This window comes from Rhinopithecus roxellana, chromosome 13 (genome assembly GCF_007565055.1).
Source record: "Rhinopithecus roxellana isolate Shanxi Qingling chromosome 13, ASM756505v1, whole genome shotgun sequence".
NCBI lineage: Eukaryota > Metazoa > Chordata > Mammalia > Primates > Cercopithecidae > Rhinopithecus > Rhinopithecus roxellana.
In genome coordinates, this window is record NC_044561.1 from 122876062 (window position 1) to 122889912 (window position 13851).

Genomic DNA, 13851 nt, shown 5'->3' on the forward strand with positions numbered 1-13851 from the left:
TGGAGAATCCTCCCTGTTCCCACCCACTCAGGCACACTCAGCTCAACCAAAAGGGAGGCCCAAACCCCAGTGAAGTCCAAGGGATGGAGCCAAGCTGTGGAGATGTCAGAGTTTCTTGGGCATCTTCTCTGCTGTCTGCCTCTTTCCAATCTTTGTTTAGCTCAGGGAAGCAGGAAGTACGGGAAGATCCCTGCATGGCCGTTGAGGGCATCCTAATGGGACGGAATTGGGAGTTTCCTACATTTTCATGAATTATCTTATTGTTGCTTCCTTGTGTTGCTGCAACTTGAGTGATTCTGCAGGGCAGAGCCTCCAGGGAGGAATTGGGAGGAATCTTGAAAACTGGTTTTTATTTTATTTTGGTTTCAGAGGAAGGCGGCTGCTCATTCTACCCATCCAAACATATCATCCTGCCCAACCTCATAGTAAAACAACTAAAGACCAATCAGTCTTGGGTTCACCCTGAGGTTGAAGTCTCACTTCCTCCCAACCCACCATGCATAAACCCTCTCTTGTCAAATGCTTTCCTTGGAGAATGCAGTATACAGGCTGATTTGGGATGGAGGCCACAGCTGCAGGAGAGCAGGCATTCTGCTTGGAGGCAGCCAAGAGCCTGGTTTTGCTGTGAAACTGGATTAAAAACTGCCTTTCACTTTTGACCCCTCTGGATTTTTTTCATCGATGGGGACTTTCAAAGGTCTTGAGTGGGATTTCTTATTTGATTTGCCAGAAAAACAAGCCCTTTTGGAATGGATTTGTTTTGAAATGGATTTGTTCCCAGGCAATTTGCTATTGCCTGGGAAGTTGTTCACTGTGGGGATGGCTAGTGGGGAACAGATATCATTGCATCTTTTGTACAGAAAGCCCCAGGCTCATGAGGGCACAGGAGCTGGGCGGAGGGGCTGAAGCACCATAAAACAGCCAGCCAGGGATGGGGAACAGTGTGGATTGCTCCTTGGCTGGCCTGGGGAAGTAGCATGAGTCTCATCCCAATGTGGTACCTAGTAGGCCATTGGGGATGGGTTGGATTGGTGACTGACAGTCATTAAAATATTCCAAGACAGGGAGCCGGAAGGAAGCAGACTTGTCTCTTGGGCACACCCTCTGACAGCTCCAAAGCCCGGAAGTTGCATTCCTGCTAATTGTGCTGCATGCCTTTGCCTCAGTGGCTTGAGCTTGTGTCCAGAGTGTTCAAACCACCTACACACACACACAAACACACACACACACACACACATACACACCAAGAAACAAAGATGAATTTCTGTGGTTGTTCAGCCCAGTTTCCATGCAATGCTAGGGCCCCTCTGCAATGCCCATTTTGTACACCATCTAGCCAGCCTCTCTTTAAACATCTGTGATATAAGGGAGCTCACTGTCCACCATGGCATTGAGTTCCATGGTTAGACAACCCAGCCTATTAGGAGTGCTTCCTTAATTTGAGCTGAAATTGACCCCATCCCTTTCATACAATAGAAATTTTCAGAGAACTTGCATATAGCCAGCTGGCAGCTAAGTGTTTTTTTTTCTTCAGATGCACTGCCCCACTCCACCCCATCCTGGCCAGCCTTTAGGAGATCTTTTCAGGATCTTTGGAGGGAGGAACAGAGAATTAGGTTTATAAGTGAAGATGAGGGTTCCTTCGATTAATGGAGCCCCACCCAAATTCAAGTTGGCATTTGGGGAAGTTCAGGAGAAATTCTAGGTTAAGATAAAATCAGGGAGAGTGGATGGAAATGCAAACTATATAACTTCTTTCTTGATGAAAACAGCAACAGCCATAGGCAACAGTGTTTGTTCATCTGGGCATCAAACCCAGGAAACTACTGGCAGACATTTTTTTGTTGTTGTTGTTTTTGTTGCTCTTGTGCAAAGGAAAAAAAAAAATCTTGTCTGTTTTATTTGACTCTGGTTCAAACCAGACTATTAGAGGTTTTTGGGGTGGGAGAACTCTGATCAGGGTCATAGTCCAGAATAATACAATTCATATTTGAGTTGGCTTCCTCTTGGCAGTTATCCGATGGGATGGCTCACTGCCATCTGAGGGTCCCAATTTGGCTCAAATTTCTGATTCTAGGCAGAGCCCTGAGCCCTGCAGCTGACAGTGAGGCGGGTGGGATACCAAAACCTAAGCGAATGCAAGTTGGAGATTATTTGGGCTTTCTTCATCTTCCTGCGTGAGTTGACGGATGGAGAATTACTTTCTGCTGAAGATCCTGCCTAGTGAGATGTCCCCCGCCTACCCAGGGCTGAAAACTGCCTCGTGGAATTAATTATCAGGACAGTCCAAAACTCCCCCAGGCATGGATAGGTGGAAGCTGGAAAACTGCCCCTGTCCTTGCCACACACCTCCTGCTCTATGGAGCCAGGCAGCTGGCAAGGGAAGGGGAGATGAGCTAGCAGATTCGGGGACATCTCTTCTCAGGGTTTGGCTGCAAGGGTGTCTGGCCACTGTTTTTTGGTGAAGCTGTTAGAAATGGATTGAAATGGACTGGGTGTGGTGGTGACTCACACCTGTAATCCCAGCACTTTGGGAGGCCGAGGCAGGCGGATCACCTGAGGTCAGGAGTTCAAACCAGCCTGGCCAACATGGAGAAACTCTGTCTCTACCGAAAATACAAACATTAGCCGGGTGTGGTGGTGCGCTCCTGTAATCCCAACTACTCAGGAGGCTGAGACATCAGAATCACTTGAACCTGGGTGGAGGAGGTTGCAGTGAGCCGAGATCGTGCCATTGCACTGCAGCCTGGGCAACACAGCAAGACTTTGTCTCAAAATAATAATAATAATAATAAAATAAAAATAAAAAATAAACAGATTGAAACAAGGAACTGACAAACAAGTCAGTGAGATCTGAGGCCCAGCATGTTCTTGTGAGGTTCACGAGAACCTGAAAAAGCTCTGACCTTCAGATCTGATTGACGTTACAGGCTGACAGTGTGCTGGACATGGGAGCAGCCCAGCCAGGAGGGACTCACATGTGTTCTGGATCTCAGAAATGTCAGTGATGAGTTTGCTTGCATGAGATTTTTGGTTCCCCAGAGAGGATGAGAAAACTCAGTCCCTTCAGATCCCTAAAGGGGTGTGGGATATAAGCGAAACCAGCCCACATCCCATCCTGATTTTGAGGGCCATCTGTAGCTCCGCTTCCCTGGGTCTTATTCCTGCATTCATGCCCTGGATTCTTAAGAACAACGAATAGGAGAAACACACAGAACTGATTGAGGAAAGTCACAGCATTGACAGACTCCAGGCCTAGTGTCAAGAAATGCCTACAGAAGGAAGTCAGACCCCAAAGTCTTTCCCCACCCTCAAGAAATCAGAATCAAAAGGAAGAAAACCCAAACAGCCCAAGGGACGATGGTAGGAACCGCAAAAGACCAGAAAACATCAGCTACGATAATGACCAACAATGAAACTCCTAAGATATTGTTCTGTATTACAAAAGAAGAAATTAGACTCAATTGCCCTATTATAAATTTGCTAAAAATACATATATATATATATTTTATCTGAACAGAAAAATAGACTACTCTGAGATGCGTGGACATTCTATGACATAGTCGCGCATCAGATACTTCTAGAGCCAGAAAAATGGCAACAGAAAATGCAGAGGTAACTCTTATTTCTGGGTGTAGCCAGGACTGGTTTGGGTTGCCTGGGCTGGGCGACATGAAAGCATTTGGATGCTGTCCTATAAGCAGTGATAGGTGAGGAAACATCAACTCAGGACTGGAAGCTTTCCATTGTCCTGCTGGGGTCTCAGGGGAGCCCCTTCTCCCTCCTTCCCACTCTGCAGCTACAAAAAAAGTCCTTTCCCAAAGAAGCACGTCTGGAGGCTTTTTGCCTTGCTGTCTTTTGATTCAAAGTTACTTGAATTGAGGCTGAAAAAAGCCTGGGGTATTGTTACTTGAGATTAGTTGGTAGAGAAATAACAGGAGAGAGATTAGCAATAGAGACCTGGCTTTAGTGGCCCTTGTCCGTGGTGAATTTTAAATATCCCCTTGTCCATGGAACTAGACACTCCAGCTGGGACTGGAGCAAGACAGAAATATACAATAGTTACAAATATCAACAATACATTACAGTTTTACAGAAGAGAATACTGTTTTGTTTTTCTCCTTAGAAACATGGATCTTATTAGGAGAAAGGGCAGAGACGAGGCTACAGTTACCAAGACACATGGAGAAGCTGGGAGTCAGTTTGAAAAAGTTTGTGTCACCAGCAGTTTTCAGGGGCAAGCTGGGTGGGTTAAAAGAAATGGCCTCCTCAGGATTTTGTCGTTTTTCCTTCTCACTCTTCTTCCTTCTTGATCCCCAGTCCTTTGGAGAAAGGGACTTCACGGGAACAAATGTTCTCTCCTCCTTTTATCTTTCCCCTTGAAGTGTGCTTAAGATAGAATTCCTAAAGAAGGCACTGAGAAATCTACTGCACCAAAGTCCTGTTGGTTTCTTTTACCCAAAGATAAAAAGGTGAATATACTGTCTCCTCCAAAGCTTCCCCACCTCTCTCACCGCCGATGGCAGACTCTCCCCTGTGTGATTGGGACACATAGCTACCTGGTCCCTAGCCCTTTCTGATAATGGTGGAAGTTGGAACGCAAGTTCAGCTGGGTTCTTGATGAGTTTCAGTGAATTCGCCAAACTGACCAGCATCCATTCGCTGCGTCCAGCTCCTAGTTCGCTTGTTTGGGTTGACTTGTTTCTTTCTGCTCTCATTGGTTCAGGAATGAATGGGAAATGGACCAGCAAGTTAAAGCAGGATTTGCCTTCAGACCATTGCTTTCCTCTTCTCTATCAAGACCTTTCTATCAAGTGAACTTCTCAGTGAAGACTCTTAGGTAGATTCCCCAGTGCGTGTGTATTCACACATGTAGGTACAGGTGGGGTGGATGCATATTAAAATTTGGATATGTTCTTTTTTAGCGGGTGGATGGGCTGGGAAAACTTATAATACTCTATTTCGAATTGAGCACAGAATAAAAGCTATACTCCCCCAATACATACACACGCAAGTAAAAGAAAAAAAAAAAAAAACCAAAAACCCAATTGAACCCAAACGGAATACTTTCTAAGGCATAGTATATGCTGAATTTCAATTATTCTGTTTCTATAAGAACTCTATAGGACTCTGGCTATGAAGCCTGAAAAGGTAGGTTCTTAATGATACTTCTGAATTCGTCCTTCAAAAGTGACTCAATAAAATGCTACTTTAAGGTCGGACAAAATACACAAGGAAGGAAGGGCCAGGTCCTACATGACCACAGAAGGCAGAAAGGGCCTTTGGTTACAAGGAGAGTTGCACCAATTGGTTTTCATTAAAAAAAAAAAAAACAAATCATTTTCAATCTGTACACTTCTCATCTGCTTCAACCAACAAATGAAATGCCTTGACTGGAAGAAGGGGTGGTAAGTTCCTTCTCAATATATATGGCTATATTGAAACATGTTCACTTTCCTGATATGTAAAATAGACTATATTATCATTATTATTAATTTTTACAGATAGCATCAGCTCTAAAAATATCTGAATTGGAAATCACAACTATTTACTTTTATCAAAAAGCATTTGTTTTTTTCCCTGAATTTTCACATTTGTGCTGATGGTGGACATTAATGGTGATGAAAACAAAGAAGAGACATGTGAGATGGTTGGCGGAGAACTGTCCCACAGTCGTTCCTCAAGAGGCCCCCAGCTCAGACTGCGTGTTCAGCAAAGTGTTCTGGGAATGCTGCTTCCTCTGCCTGGCACAGGACGCCCTCACACTCTCCCTGCCCCTAAGTCCCTTTGTAGTTGCTGCTTGAATACTCTGAAGATACCTAGGAAGAGTGACGTTCTCGTTTTCTTTGTTAATGCAGCAAAGAACAGGGCTGCACCCTCTTGGGGGGGGTCCACAGTCTCTGGAGATGCTGAGAAGTGTTATGAATTGGGTTTGTATACAGCAGAGAAGACGTATTTTTAAGGGTGGTGGAATGATCCCATCTCATCATACGTGTGGCAGGTGGCTCAACCTTATGCCTTATGTATGAAGGGCAGGCAGAACAGCTCCATGATATTTGTGTACTGAGAGGTGAATCATGCCATTGTACTAACAGGCAGACCAGCAACAGATGATATTGAGACTTAAGACTAGGTGAACCAATACTATATCTTTCTTCCATTGGGAAGACATATGCCTGTTACTGTACTGAGGATAAGCAGAACTACACTATTGTACTTGGGACATCATCCATCAATATTACATTAAGAGAACAACATTGTTCCATTGTACTACAGACAGGCAGACCAATAACATGTCACCTTTACTGACAGGTGAGCCAACACTATAGCATTGTATTCATCAGTGGTTCAACCCAATGCCACTGTACTGAGGAACGGCCAACACCACCATGCTGTTGGACGAAAAGCAGGCAGGACAATGCCAGGTCATCAAACTAGGACAGGAAAACCAACACCAAGAAATACACCAGAACCACTCAGGATGCACACAAATACTTATTGCTTTTGTCTGTACTGGCTGCATCGATGGCTGCAGGAAGGAGAGTTGAGCTTTTAGTACAGACAGTGACACTGAAAAACCAATAGCTGGTTGACAAGAAAGAGAACAAAGTAAAACACCCAATGTCCAACTGTCACTGCGTCCTTTTGAGATGTGCATGTCTCCTGTATACTCGACTTCATGAGAGGCCCCACCCAAGGGGCAAGAACCCCTCCTGACCCATGAGGGTTAAGGGAAGGCTTCAGAGGGGCGGGGAAGGAGCCCACAGACTTTGATATGGCAGACAGTAATACCAGCACAATATTACCCACGGTGGCCAGAAACAGGCAGGTAGCAACAATCCAACTACAGTCCCAACAATTGGCCCATGGGAAATAGTGCTTGTTTTAAAGTGCAAGATGTTGACACTGTCCCTGGCAGAACCTATTTTTGAAAAACATAAAGTGCTTTTTATTTTACCTTTTTTTTAACTTGAAAACCACAGAAAACAAAACAGAATTTCTATTATAGTAGGTACTTTCCTTGCTGCAGCAGGAATTATTCAGTCTGAACTGGGCATTTCAATGCGGGGTATTTTTTTCCTTTCATTTTTGCAAGTAAAAAAAAATCATATTTTTATACTGTTCTTCAGTAACACACAGTCTCTTTGAATAAACTATTTCTTTTGCATATTTGACACTTGCATATCTTTTGAGTCTACACTAGTGATGTAAAGAAAGCGTGTTCCTCCTCCAACCCTAAAGCAATGCTCTGAGTTCATGCTGTTGGCTGGGTTCCCACCTTCTGAACCCTTCCCAGATTGCCAGGGGGCAATTAGAATTGAGTACAAGTGGTGCAACTCACCCTGATGGTATCTCAAAATAAAATATCAGGTACTACGGAATACTGAAGTCAATGAAGACATTTGAGTAAGGGTTTTGAGCTGGGATCGTGGCTTATGGCGCAGAGACTTCCCCGTGACCAATCATTCCCTGTAGCTGTCTAACAGTGGAATCCATCCAGGAGGTGATGGACAGGTGTTCCTAGGGGTGGCTGGGCAACATTCAATACCAAATTGGTCAACCCACTCTTTCAACACCAGCCGCTTGTTCCAGCATCCTTCTCCAGCTGAAGCCAGGAGGATTGGAAATGTTGCCCTCCAAGGCTGAGATGGAAAGCCATGAGAGAAGAATGGGGAGTATGTGGCCTCAGTCCTGTCTAAAGTGGTGGTAGTGGTGGCTGTGAGTTACACTCATGTCATCTCCCAAAAAGGGCAATAGAGTTGTTACAAGGAGGTGCTGTGCCCTATGGCTTGGCCAACTTCATGCTGATGGACCTGTCATGGCTCTCAAGGTCTTAGGGAGCCTTCTCTGGAGTCTCTCTTCTCTCTGAGGGCTTTACAGGGCCTTTCTGTTCCAGAGTTCATGCAGAAAAGCTCTGTGGCAGGTAAGCTGGACAGCTCTCCTCTTTGGACCTCACCCAAAAGTCTCTCCTCCAAGGTGGGGCAGTTCAGATGCTCTGGTCTCGTGTGCTTCCATGGGCTCCTCCCCCTGGCAACACACGGACGTCAGGGGAGATGTGGTTTTCAAGTTTACACTTTTCCTGACCACTGGGGCCTTTTCCAGTCAATGCTTCTGTGGAGTAAATACAGTTCTGCCTTAAGAACTTAGGGGAGGTGGGTAAAGGGGAGCTTTCAAAGTGGTTTTTCTCCGATCTTGTCCCTGTGCTGAACTTCGGACTGGTGCTCCCAGGGAGGCTTTTAGGGGGGCTGGAGTCCACACTGTAGAGCAGCTGCCCCTCATCATCTGTGTCTGCGTCAATGTACTGGTGGACACCCGCCTCAAAGTTGAACGCTATTGCTGTGTGTTTCTCAGGAGACCGGGGGGGTGTCTTAGCACTTGCTGTGGTGTAGATTGAGGACTCTGGGCTCAGCACAGCCTTGTCCAAAAGTGTGGCACACTCCAGTCCAGCGACAGCAGCTGCAGCACTCCCCCGGTTCCTAAGAGGGTCGTGGTACATCCCTAGAACGGGGAGGAGTGGACTGGGGTCGCCCTCCATGAAGTTGACTTTAAGTCCTCGGAGCTTCAAAGGGTTGTTATTTTTCATGGAACTCTTGGGGCTCTCAATGAAGAAACTAGAGTGCTGGCTGGCATCAGGGCTGGGGTTGGCCTCCACGAACCTACCACCACTGGCACCCAGAGCTCCCCGCCAGCCTACTTCTGGGGCTGTGCTGCCCCCAGTCTTGCTGGGGAGTGATGTCAAAGGGCTGTGGGAGAATCTGGTGGCCTCAGGGAAGTCTGTGGCACAGCTAATGAAGCTATCAATACTCGACATACTTCGCATGTCGATGACCCCTTCTGTGCGAGTGGGCAGAGGGGCTACGGGGCTAGGGATACTCTCCATTTCAAGTTCTTCCTTTGGTTTGCTCTGTGCTGCTGACTCCTTGGTATTGAGGATGGGTTGGGATTGGGTCTTGGCCATCTTATTGTACATGTCTTCCAACTGCTGAACGTTCAGGTGCTGAGGACTAGAAGATGATCTGGCTTTTTCAGGGGATCCCTGCTCCTTAGTTTCAAAGGACTTACTTGAACTGGTTTCAGACAGTGTTCTCTTTGTCCATTTCCATTTGTTAGGAGACAAGTGGTTATCTTGTACTTTGTCTTTCTTACCCATATTCTCCCCATTTTTCTCAACCACAATGTCCATCATCTCAATGCTCCGGGCAAAAGCATCCTTCATGTTCATGGATACGATGCTGCCATTCCTCTTGGCTCTCTCCAGAGCCTCTCGCCGTTTGATTGCTTTCTCCTGTCTCTTCTGCTCCTTATAGAACTCAGAGAAGTTATTGACAATGATGGGGATGGGAAGAGCAATCACCAGGACTCCTGCAATGCAGCAGAGTCCCCCAACAATTTTCCCCAGGAGAGTCTTGGGGTAGATGTCTCCATACCCAACAGTAGTCATGGTGATGGTGGCCCACCAGAAAGAGGCTGGGATGCTTTTGAACTTGGTGTCGTCCTCATCCTTCTCAGCAAAGAAGACAAGGCTGGAGAAGATCATAATGCCCATGGCGAGGAAGAGGATGAGCAAGCCCAATTCATTGTAGCTCCTCCGCAAAGTGAAGCCCAGGGACTGGAGGCCAGTGGAGTGGCGTGCAAGCTTAAGGATGCGGAGAATTCGCATGATGCGGAAGATCTGGACCACGCGGCGGACATTCTGGAATTGCAGCACGCTCTTGTTGGATTCAGTGAGGAAAATGGTGACATAGTACGGCAGAATGGCCAACAAGTCAATGGCATTGAGTGGGCCCTTGAAGAACTTCCACTTCTTGGGCGAGGAGAGGAACCGCAGCAGGTACTCCATGGTGAACCATGCGATGCACACAGCCTCCACGTGGGCCAGCTGGGGGTTGTCTGTGGACTGACCGAACTCATCGAGGCTCTGTAGCTCAGGCAGCGTGTTGAGGGACAGGGCAATGGTGGAGAGGACGATGAACATGATGGAAATTATGGCAAGGATCTGTGAGGAGAAGAGAGTGGGATTTAGTTATCAACCACCTCACAGGATGATCATCATAACACCCTGGATCTACAGGGCACTCCTCAATGTTCAAGAGCATTTTCACATCTCACTAGTCATTTAATGAGCCAAAAAGAGAATTTGTTGTAATCCATTTATTGTCCAGATGTGGAAACCAAGGCCCAGAGAAATGAGATGTTTTAAAGCTATCAGCAAGCCCAGGGTTCAAACATGCTTTTTCAGATAGTAACCATTTTATGGGCCCTGAAACACTGCATTCTCTGTTGCAACGACTCGACTCTGTAGCTGTAGCATAAAAGTAGCCTTGGATAATACATAAATGAATGGGCATAGCTGTGTTTCAATAAAACTTTATTTACAAAAACAGACAGTAGACCGAATTTGGCCTGTGAACCATGATTTGCTGACTTCTGATCTAGACCAGTGGCTCACACTGGGTGGGGAACTACCTTCACGGAGATGATACTAATGGTAATAGCTATCCTTGATTGAGTGTTCGTTGTGTGCTAGGCACTTTCCATGAAATAGCTCATTTCATTCTTATAATAACCCTGTTCAGTGCTATTAGCTCCATTGAAGAGATGCGGACACTTGGGTTTCCACAGCTAGTAAATGGAAGGGCCAGCATTTTAACTCAGGTCTGGGTGACCCAAGAACATGAGCTCTTAAGGCTGTGTTAAAAATCGGATGTGGCTGGGTATGGTGCCTCATATCTGTAATCCCAGCACTTTGGGAGGCCTAGGCAGGAGAATCGTTTGAGGCCAGGAGTTCGAGTCTAGCCTGGGCAACATAGTGAGATCCCGTCTCTATAAAAGAACAAAAGGAAAAAAAAATCAGATGAAAGCTAACCTTTTGCTGGAAAAATGCCTAGACATTCAAGATTTTGCAGGTAATTCCTAGAGAGGCACAGACATTCTGGGCCCATATTAACTCTTGACTGGAACTATGTGCTTTTGAGGGCTAAAGACCTTGGCTTAGCTACCTTCGAGTGCCCTGGATCAAGAAGAGGGCTTGGCCCAGAGAAAGGGCTCAATGGATATATGTTGAAATTAATGGAATCTAGGCCAGTCTACAGACTGTGCAGAAAAGCAAACAGATGTAATAAATTTCTCTGAGGGTCTTTTTTTTTTTTTTTTCCCCAAAAAATACAAATCCAATCACACTACTCCTTTGCTTAATAAATCTCCAGGGCTCCTCATGAAAAAATCCAACCCCCTAAACCTGTCTATTGGGTCCCCTATACCTGTCTTACTTTTGTAGATTTTTCCCTTTCTCTTCTGAGCCTGCTAAGTGGGAAGGGGGGGGCCTGGTCACCATGGTTGTATTATTTGATCCTGGCTGCCACTGATCAGAGCACAAAGTTTGGATAAAAAATCCAGGTGGAGCCAATCTGTACACTGGGGCTTAGCCAACCTACCTTTGAGAAACTGGAGCTCAGGAACCCAGGCAGTGAGTGGGTTACAGGAGAGTGAGTCCCTGAATTAAATGTTAAGTAGAATCTAGGGTTGAATCAGCTTCATGATAAGCCCAATCCTCAAGCAACTGTCTCCCAAATGTAGGGGACAGAGATGCCATAAAAAACATTAAAGAAAGCTGAACCTTAGCCTAGGCATTGGTGGCTTACATTTGTAATCCCAACACTTTGGGAGGCTAAGGTGGGGGGATTGCTTGAGCCCAGAAGTTTGAGACCAGCCTGGTCAACACAGTGAGACCCTGTCTCTACAAAAAATAAAACATCTGCTGGATGTGTTGGCACATGTCTATAGTTCCAGCTACTTGGAAGGCTGAGGTGGGAGAATCTCTTGAGCCCAAGGAGGTTGAGGCTGCCGTGAGCCATGACTACACCACTGCACTCCAGCCTGGGTGACAGAGAGAGAAACCCTGTCTCAAAAGAAAACAAAAGAAAAATGAAAAAAAAGAAAGAAACGAAATTAGCCGGGCATAGTGGCCGCACCTGTATTCCCAGCTACTTGGGAGGTGAGGCAGGAGAATCGCTTGAACCCGGGAGGCAGAGGTTGCAGTGAGCCGAGATCGCACCACTGCACTCCAGCCTGGGCGACAGAGTGAGACTCCATCTCAAAAAACAAACAAACAAGCAAACAAACAAACAAATGAAACAAAAGAAAAAGACAAAGAAAGCTGAACCTTCAAGAAAAGCAAGAGAATGAAGGGAAGGTGCAGATGAAGGAGGAGTGAGGACCACAGGAGGGCCATAGCAGGGTGCAGAGGGCAGCAGTTAAGAGCTGAGGCACTGGTGTCAGCCTGTTTGAGGTTCAAGCCTCAGCTCTCTGCCATTTCCTTACATTAAGCAAGTTATTTAACCTCTCTAAGCCCCAGTTTCCTCATCTAGAAAATGGGCTGATAACAGTATCTACCTCAGAGAACTGCTGTGAAGATGAAATGTGTTAGCACAGGCAAAATACTAGGACAGCTTCCAGCAGCACATGGTGAGTGTCTAATAGACGCCAGCTGTCATCACAGGGGAAATCTCAGCCCACATCACCCCATCCACTCAGATCACCCAGCCTTGGGGTGGCCCAGTCTCGGTCTTTGCCTCCTGTCCTTGTTCTGAGACTGTCTGCTGTATCCTGTAAGTCAACCCAATGCTGCATGGGTGAGTGTGAGGGGTTTCTGGCCCTGCAATGAATCCCCAGTAAGGACACATGGTTGTCAAGTCCTTCTCATTTTGACTCTGACCCCTCTCTCTGGCCACTCCTGCCATGGGTTCTCAAAATTCACACTCCTCTAGTCACACACTATCATCGGTCAATTCTGTATGCCTAAGCTTCTTGCTCGCTGTCTGGTGAATTCCAATCCATCTTTTCAAATCCAGCCCACGCGACTCCTTCCCTCTGGAGTTCTCCTTGCTTTCCCCAGGCAGGATTGACTGCTCCATCCTTGGGTTTCCTCACCATTTTACCATACCTTGGGGATACTTACCACTCATATCCCCTCACAGGTGTGTGCGTGTGCGTGCGTGCGTGTGTATGTGTGCGTGTGTGTGAGTGCACGTGACTGAGTGTGCCTATTGCTGCTCAGAATCGGTCAGCACTGGGAGGATGGGGATGGGTTCTGAGGTTTATCTGTGGGCCCCCAGCACCTAACCCAGGGCGAGACACCTAACAGGCGCTCCCCAAGTATTTGTCGGCTGTTGCTCAAGTTCATGAAGCTACAAGTACAAGGGTCAGGACCAGAATTCAGTTGTTGTTGTTGTTTTGGGAGACAGTGTCTTTCTCTGCTGCCCAAGCTAGAGTGCGATGGTTTGATCACAGATTACTGCAGCCTCAAACTCCCATGCTCAAGCAATTCTCCCACCCCAGCCTCCCAAGTAGCTAGGACTACAGGAGAGTACAAGCAAGCCCAACTAATTTTTAACTTTTTTTGTAATGATGGGGTCTCACTTTGTTGCCCAGACTGGTCTTGAACTCCTGGGCTCAAACTATCCTCCTGCCTTGGCCTCCCAAAGCACTGGGATTACAGGTGTGAGCCACTGCACTGGCCCCGGAAATATTTCTTGGTCATCTACTCTGCGTGAGGCACTAGGCTGGACACTGGGGATGCCACAGGGGGCAAGAAAGTGCTGGTGCCCTGATGGGCCAGCTCTGAAGATGAAAGGGAATGTTCTGAGGTGTGGTGCCTCCCCAGCCTCAGGGGTTCTGTAACTTCTGATTTTTTTTTCTGTAGTTAAGTCTGACACATCCTATGTTTGAAAAAATAGGTTTTGAGTTTCTTGAATTGCACCCATTGAAAAAGAAAGATTCTGTAATATTTTATAAAATGAAATGTTTGAGGCCGGGTGCGGTGGCTCATACCTGTGATCCCAGCACTTTGGG

The 13851-nt window shown here is 46.5% G+C and overlaps 1 protein-coding gene across 1 annotated transcript in view; it reads right to left on the reverse strand.

The window, feature by feature from the left end:
• Positions 1-6967: 6967 nt before the first annotated feature.
• KCNB1 (potassium voltage-gated channel subfamily B member 1) overlaps positions 6968-13851 on the reverse strand; it is a 112754-nt gene continuing 105870 nt past the window's right edge. Inside the window, exon 3 of the mRNA XM_030915231.1 lies at positions 6968-9997. Within this exon, the coding sequence (XP_030771091.1) occupies positions 7988-9997 (2010 nt within the window). The 3' untranslated portion in view covers positions 6968-7987. The remainder of the gene's footprint in view (positions 9998-13851) is intronic.